Here is an 8572-nt window from a genome sequence, read left to right on the forward strand (position 1 = left end):
ATGGGAGGAAAAAGAAAGGAAAACAAATTATTTTTATTTGTAGTTACTAAAATTTGGCCTACAGGCTTTATGTGACTCAGTACTGAACATCTGGGATTGATCAGAGGATCACAAACTGGAAAACAGTCATATGGCTTCTAGAAATAAACACATTCATTTCCTCTTCCAGAATTTATTTTTTTAATGACAAACTGAAGCTGCCATTTTAAGTCTTTTTAATACTTGCAGCCACGATATTTTTAACTTTTTAGTAATTTTTAGTATTACTTTTTCATATCATGGCATCAGACAACTCTTAAATTGCATTTAATCCTGGACCGGCAGTAGTGTTTGGGATTGCCATCCACACACACACACACTCTTAATTCACTACTATTTTCCCTCAGAATTTTATGAAACAATGATAGTCTTGCAACTTCAATTTTTATTAGTTCTTTTCCTCACAAGCACCATGGGAGAGGCACAATATATGATGCAAGATGCAGCATTGATGAACTACATTGACCGGCGTTTCCTGTCTTTAGAGGTATGTGCTAGTTGTATAAATCTGCAATACTGCTTAACTGCAAAGAGGTTTGAAAATGTATAAAGTTTCTTCTATGTATATGAACACACAACAGTTTGCATGATAAACAATATAAGGGAGATAAATTTCCAGCCTTTTCAAATAAGCAAAATTGTAGCTAAACCTTTAACTATAATGATTCCTAATTACCACATTATTATTTACTACAGGATATGATTTCATAATATTATATTCTTATTCTGTTATCACTTGTATTTTTTTACATCAATGAATTTAGCTAAATATGCAAATATTTATAGTACTGTCACAGTCCATCATAGGGAACAGCGTAACTGTATTGTTACCAGTAGAAGTGCTTAAGTATTAATAAAGACAATAAGGACATTAATAGATATCAGGTATTTTGCCTTTTTACAGATGAGCCTACCTGGAAGAAAGTTTAAGACACATTTGTGTAAACTAGCAGCATATTTGCACTTTAACTAGGAGCTGAAATAATCCCCTTAGAGCTGCAAGGCTGAAACAGACATTTGCTTTCCGTTAATTATACAAAAGCACCAGTACCACCTTCTTTTTCTGCAGCAGAAAACTAACAGAACTTCAAAATACCTTTTCAGTATTGGCATGCTGTAATCATACATAGTAAATTTGAAATCATTAACATGTCCTTGGCTTTTGACTTGTATTGCAGACTCTTAGAGAAGCTTTAACTTGCCTGATCTTCCATTCCCTTTTTTGTACAAAGCTCTCACTGGTCTTATCACAACACAGAAAACCCAGAAGGATTAGCCTGGTATTCTGTTCCCATTGTATAGACCAAGATTCAAATATTCTTAGCCACTGTAGGAATAACTTCACATGGTAATTTCCATTCAGTTAGCACCCATTAAAAATGATGCAATTCTGCTTGTGGCATTTGGTGCAAGGGGCAAGAAACAAAGAACAAGAAAAAGGGTGAGGCAGATATTGAAGAAAACACCTGAAAATACTTAAAATTGTAGAAAGTACAACATCCTGGAAACTTATGGTCACATATAAGTGTGTGGGGGGTGGTGGACACGACACAATGAGTACTTTTCAAAATAAACAAACCACCACTGCCAAGTATACTTGGAACACCTACATACTGCAAGCTCATTTAGCAAACTCAGACATCCCCTATTCAAACACCACCTTAAATAAAACACATGAAACCTGTGCTTAAAAGACCAAATCAGAACAACCAGTCTAGCAGTTAGGTCTACTGTGATTCTGTGTTTGGGTTTGTATATCCGTTCAACTTCCTCACCTTCCCAAAGTGGCAGTTGGGCTTCTGTTTTCAGGCCACCTATGATCTTCACAAAAGAGGCTGCTTTACAACCAAGAAACCATTTTCCTCACCTTTAAAAACATTGATAATTTGAATCTAGGTATAAAGAAAGATCTGTTGTTGGGTTTGTTTTGTTTTTAAATACAGCAAAAAAATTGACAAAAACCCAGCAACCTTCTCAAACATAGGATTTCGATTTTCCATTTTAAATGAGTGAAAACCAGCCACACTAGGATTTCGATTTTCCATTTTAAATGAGTGAAAACCAGCCACACTAGATACTTTCTTGGTCAGAAGAGGTGCATTTATGTGAAATGTTCATGTTTTAGATTTCGGTCAGAAGAACTTTTGTGACCACTTCACCAATGGTCGTACAGGAGGAGTTCTGAAAAGTTTCTGGAAAGCAAGTAGTCAGAGATCATGTGCACTTAAGTGTCTCTGGCTGTTTCCACCAGAGCACTTTTGCCACTTTAGGCAACAAAACAAATTATCTGGTGGTCAGTAACCACATCAAGAAAACAAATGTGGGTTTTTTCGTCCAAAGTTGTGAATGCTAATGCTAGTCTAATATGTCCATTTCATGTAGATAAACAGTGACAGACCATCAGTTTGAAATAGATAGGGGGTCAGGGGGACTGGAAAGGAAAGAATAGTGCAGTCTTTAAAGTAATCATGAATGAGGTTGTAATCATATATCAGAATATACATGTCTATCCATGTATTTTCTTCCTGTGTTCTAACTCAAGAAGAGGCTGGAAAAATGCAATCAAGACATACTGGATTACGTGGAAGAATTCCGAGACTTTTCAAAGATGGTACTGTCACGCCTGGCACGACTGAACAGCTATAAGGCTGAGGTTAAAAGTGAAGTAGAGAATTTGCTAACAAGAATTGAACGAGCACAGAGGGACATTGACTATTTTGGATCTCTCACAGTGTCCAATACATGTATAGAAGTACACGAAGACCTGGTGAAACAGCAGCTATTTGAAGAAGCAGAAACAAAAAAGAAACTTAAGCTCATGCTTAATGCAAGTAAGAACAGTCTACTTTTCAGAACTTTGATGTGAATGAGCCAGTACATGCATGCTGATACAGCGATAACAGATTTCCACAAGTTATGTGAATACCACAGATAATTGCAGGGAGCTTTGCTGGGTAAATATTAGAAAAAAGAAAAAAAAAACCCACTACAAAAATAGCATGGGAGAGGGAAGGAAGAAAGCACAGTTCAAATACTTATTTTGCAGATACTCTGCTGCGTATCAAAATGGTTTTTTGGAAGCTGCTTTTTATTATAAAGTTATGTAAAAAGCCTCTGAATGTACACTCACAAAGTCACAGAAAAAACACCAGTGCATTTCCGAGTATTGCAGCTATACCAAGAAATTACTGGTGGTCTTTTTTTATTGACATGAGCAGGGGTCAAAAGCTCAACTCAAAGGTGAACTAACAACTTAATGAAAGGACTTAATCCATTTCTACAATCTGTTTTACTGTCCTTTGTTATTCTTTCTCTCCCTTTCCCCTCCATGTATTTTGTCATGAGAACACACTGGTTTAGCTGCAAGCAAAGCTCAGTTCCCATCTGAAAATTCAGTGTTAAGGTACTTAGTATGAAAAATACATACACAACCTATACCTTAAAAAAAAAGTTTTATAAGTGTCTTTGCCTGAAGAAATTTGGCTATAGATGTAAATTATATATTGTAGACATATTTGAAGTAGTCTGTTTCTTTTTCATTCAAAAGTAGTAAGAAATTAAAAATAAACAGTAAGAAATATAAGCTTTTTTTTTTATACCCCTTTTTTTAAAGTTGGGTGAAAGATCTTTAGCATCATTAATTCTACAATTCTACTACCTTCAACACAATTAGATTTAATTTTACAAATAAGTTTATAACTTATAATGAAAGATTAATAAGGCAGATCGTAACAGAAGCAATCACCTATTCTGGTCTAAGATCTATTATTACACCACAGTTGAATGCTTTGAATATCAAGATTTCTTTTTCCATACATAGATTTTTTGAACATTAGGCATTTTTTTGAGGCAGAAAAAATGTAGGATTCTTAAACTGACTGTGGTAAGGACACTTTGAAAAATTTATCTTTATAAGTTTTAGAGGGAAAGAAATTACTTTCCATTTCCCTTATTGGAAATTATTAATTTTATTGCAGCCTTTCATAGCAACTTTACTTTCATCAGTACTAGTTAGATGCTTGTCCCATTGATGCTGATGGTAAAACTAGTCCCTGTGCAGATTTTACAGCACTTAGAAAAAGTAGCAAGACCTAGCAAATAGCAGCTCTGCTTCTATGTTATCATATATTAGCCAGAAGTTACAACTATTTTTGCTGAGCTGTTCCAAAACTCTAGCAAAAACATGTGGTTTAAGTCCAACTTTGTTTTTGATTCAAGTTCACACAGACTTGAAAATAACAATCAAGTAGAATCACTGTTTTTACATGAAGTAGTTGATACCTCGTCCTGATTTGGTGGGAAATGGGAAATGATCTGTGCATTTTGAGGTATGATAAGAAACAGTGAGCTTTGAAGATATTATTGTGGAGAATGTGGAAAAACACTATTAAACTTTTTTCCCATTGTAAATGCCTCTCTTTCTCAGTCTTCCTCCAAGCTGTTATGAAAGCCAGAGAGTGAAAAATCTTCTCTCAAAAAGAGAGATATTATTCACAGATTTCAGTTGGCAATCGTTATCTCTCCTGCAGAGGAAGATAGTGCTAAGGCTGGCTAGGTATTTGGATTCAACAGGTTTTTTAAGTTTTTAGAATCTATCTAATCAATAAATATTAGCTTTGGGAAAGCTTGCTCAAGGAAGGTGCATCTACAGTGAGAACTCTCAAGAAAAAAATCCATGCTGTAGCAGCATATCTAAATGCTTTGGTTAGAGGGTAGCAGTACACACAAATGACATAAAGGTTGCTCTCTACAGACAACTGGAATCCTGCCACTGACTTCAATAGGTTCATATCAGGCTGAACAGAGAGGCTTTCAAAAGCAAAAGCTTTCCTTATTTCATCTACTGCCAGAACTTTCTGCCTTAGGGCTATGTTCTGTTTACTAAAATGGATGCACTTCACTAAAGGCAATTTGTTAAACTTCAAATAGTGTTTCTTGTAATTTATGAGTGCCTTTGGTAAATGAGTTTGTTAATATGCTTTACAGTAGAATTTTTTCCTGAAAAGAATGATACTGGATAAAGATCTTGGCATCTGGATGCCCAAGTTTTTGACAAATGTGGTGTTTTTTTGGTCTCAAACATCTGTTGAAAGTGCATGCAAAATGTAATGAAGCCAAATCTATGACTTGCTCTCTGATGGTGCCAATTTTGTGCCTATAGCAAGCTAAACAATTATGTAAATCTACAGACCATGCTTGTAGTATAAGAATTGATAACACACTTCGTTTAAAGCCCACCTTAATGTATAGGCATTCACAATTAATTGTGATATATATATTTGTCCTAGTTTCTTTGTTTTGCAGGTAGGAAGGGGAATAGTAAGATTACCAAATGTTTTGATTTTCTCTTATAATGATCTATTTTTATTTGACTTATTATTAAAAAAAATATAAATATAAATAACAGACAGTAAGAGAATTTCTGAAAAAAAAAAATAACCTATACACATGGCATACCAGAAAAATGGCTTTTAATTAGTATGCCTTCAATAAGAAATAAGTTTGATTATTTTACTGTGTTGATTTAAAGCAGAAGTAAACTTCTCTGAAGTAAAAATTAAAGCTCTGTAAGATCTGACATGAATAATCATAGAATCACTGACTATGCTCTTGCTCACTTTTCAGGTACACAAATCGAATCTTTTTTGAATAACACTGGTCTAATAGAGTAGAAAAGAACACACTATTGTACTGAAGATACGCAGTTTCCTTAGGAGGAGATGCTGAATATATTATGTAAAATTAGCTTCAACACTACTTATAGCCATGCTGCTGACACCTTTACTGCTATACTAACATATGTCTTATAGTAGGATTAAAAGGAAACAAAGTAATTCAAAGAAAGGGTATTCTAATTATTTGTGGTTTTTTGTATTTGGGTGTTTCTTTGCAGGTTGTGACCACATGCTTGCAGGTATTAAGTCCCTAAAGATATTTAAGAAGACTGGAGATGAGCATGGCTCTTGGATGAAAGATCCTGGCAAAAAGCATGCAAAGATCTATTTATTAAATGGTTCTGTAAATAATGTTATTTTGGAATTTGCAAATATCATGACATTCATGGAAAGCAATCATATGCTAAAAGCTCGCAAAGTCACCTTGCCGTTTCCCTGGCAAGGAACTGGCCACATCATATATCAGGGTTTCCTGTTCTATCACAGATACGGCTCCTTGAATGAAATAATTAAATTCAATATCCAGAAAAGAAACATAACTGACCAAATGCTATTGCCAGGGGCTGGAAGAATTCCTGCTTATCAGCTTTCTCCACCTACAAAAATAGATCTTGCCATTGACGAGCAAGGGCTCTGGGCAATACATGCAGAACCAGAGACTGAAGGAAACATTGTAATCACTAAAATCAACCACATAACCATGGCAGTAGAGCACACTTGGGACACATCATGTAATAGCAAGGATGCTGAAGCAGCTTTCATGACATGCAACACACTCTATGTTGTCTACAACTTTCCAAGTGGAGGCACCTCTCGCATACAATGTGTTTATGACGTTTTAGATGCTGTAAATACTCATGAAATCCCAGTATTGCATTTTCCAAAGCGCCAGGGTAGCCATTCCACTATACATTACAATCCTAAAGAAAAACAACTCTTTGCTTGGGGCAATGGATCCCAGATCGTTTATAAGCTGCACACAAAGCAAAAAGTTTAGAATCTTTAGCAACTTTTCAAGTGCACTTAAAAGCTATCAGCCCCATGTCAAGGTGATCATTAAAGTGTATTAAAATTACATTATTCCTATTTGTTACAACTTTCATCTATTTTGCATATATTTAGGCTTTCATACCCAGTGATCTTAAACTAATGGCCAATTAATAATATGTAAGGACTCCATTAATATGAATTACATGTTGATCCAACACCACATACGTACACATACTGGCAAATCAGTCTTAAACACTAAAGCTAATTAGAAAAAAAAAAAAAAAAAAAACCAAAAAAAACCCCACAACAAACAAACCAAAACACACAAAAAAATCCATCTCTGCCACATTCTTTTCCTGTCAGAACTACATATTCCACTTCAGCACCATGGAAATCAAATCAGAAGTCCTTCCTGTCCAATACAAATTACTTGACAACTTTCACTACCCTGAAGCTCACTATAGGAAGCCTTGTGAGCACTATAAAATCACATGCTTCCAGGGAAATTATCTATAAAGATAATTTAAAAGGAGAGGTTTATTTTATTACAAACCATAGAGATATACATCCTCAGAAATAAGGTTTATTTGTAACATATATTTCCTGCCCATTACATCAAGGCTATTCATTATCATTGAACATCTAGGATATTTCCATGACATTTCCACACTTTAGTTATCCATGTAGCTGTACAGTCAAATTTTGATCCTGCTAATACATTAGTTGCAGTTAAATATTCACTTCTGACAGCTTCAATTTGCCACCTTTCTTTTTTTTTTCCAGTGTATCACTGCCTGTGTGCCAGAAGGAATGTTCTTAGATGATATCTTCTGCATCAGACACTATTTTTAAATGTTTTACATATCACTCGTTCAGCATCTAGTTGTGAGGCATTTTCTCAATACTTCAAAGTATTTCCACTACCCATAGCAGAATCCTCCTCATATGACTCCAGCAAAACACCTATACAGAAAAGGTGGCCCTGATGAGCATAGTAGTGCATGTGAGGGCATGTCGCTGGTCATTCCTGGATTTTTAAGTAACAGACAAACTCTGGGCAAATACAAACACATTTTTGTTTCAAAAATAAAATGAAAACCAAATAAACAAGCAAAACACCAAAACAAACAAACAAAAACCCACAAACAAACCGTAGGCCTTTACTTGTGAAATGCAGGTTTTTGGATTTTAATGACAGCTGCATCTTTGTTTAGTAACAACAAGAACAAAAAAATGGTGCTTGAAAGGCAATCCACAGCTGTTCGCACAGAAAGCCCATTTTGTTCTTTACACTGAAAGAGCTGTTGCTCTCTTCAAAAGTAGCTTCAACAGAACAACCAAACATCAGGTAATGATTTTGAAAAGTAGTTCCACCTAAGAGTGAATGGACTGCTGAGTTGCAACAGTGCTACTTTGCTTTAGCAAATAAACTAATCATTCTAAGCAGCATTATTTCTGTGTTGCAGAAGGAAGCACAGTTAATGAAAAGATATCCTCAGGCTGAAAGTAAGGCGGATTGGAACTGTGCCTCTATGGTTAATGGCAGATTCAACTATCTGGCCTCCTGTTCCTTACCTGTAAAATTACAAACACAGAAATACGAAACGGTATTAGCCACCTTTGAAATGCTTTGAAATCTTTTATTGAAAAAGGATGTGCAATTTTTTTAATTAATGAATAAAGGCTTTTGATGCAAATACAGATTTGAGTCTTCTCTTAAGAAAAGGCATTCTTGGAATATACCATGCGCCACACAATTAAACAATAACGAAAGCCAACACTATTATGTTGTACAGAGAGGTCAATAAGCAGTCCTCAAAATTTCAGGCAGGGCTCTTGCTGAAACTCACTGCCCTAGAAATCCAAGC

General features: G+C 35.2%; 1 protein-coding gene across 1 annotated transcript; it reads left to right on the forward strand.

Annotated features, from left to right (window-relative positions):
* Positions 1–400: 400 nt before the first annotated feature.
* Positions 401–7474, forward strand: OLFML1 (olfactomedin like 1; the record flags this gene model as incomplete). Its single annotated transcript, XM_080617912.1, has 3 exons — positions 401–526; positions 2582–2870; positions 5933–7474. The coding sequence occupies 3 exons, from the start codon at positions 401–403 to the stop codon at positions 6709–6711; spliced, it is 1194 nt and encodes a 397-aa protein (XP_080474038.1). The 3' UTR covers positions 6712–7474.
* Between the last annotated feature and the right edge of the window lie 1098 nt (positions 7475–8572).

The sequence above is a fragment of the Psittacula echo genome, assembly GCF_963264785.1.
Source record: "Psittacula echo genome assembly, chromosome: 5".
NCBI lineage: Eukaryota > Metazoa > Chordata > Aves > Psittaciformes > Psittacidae > Psittacula > Psittacula echo.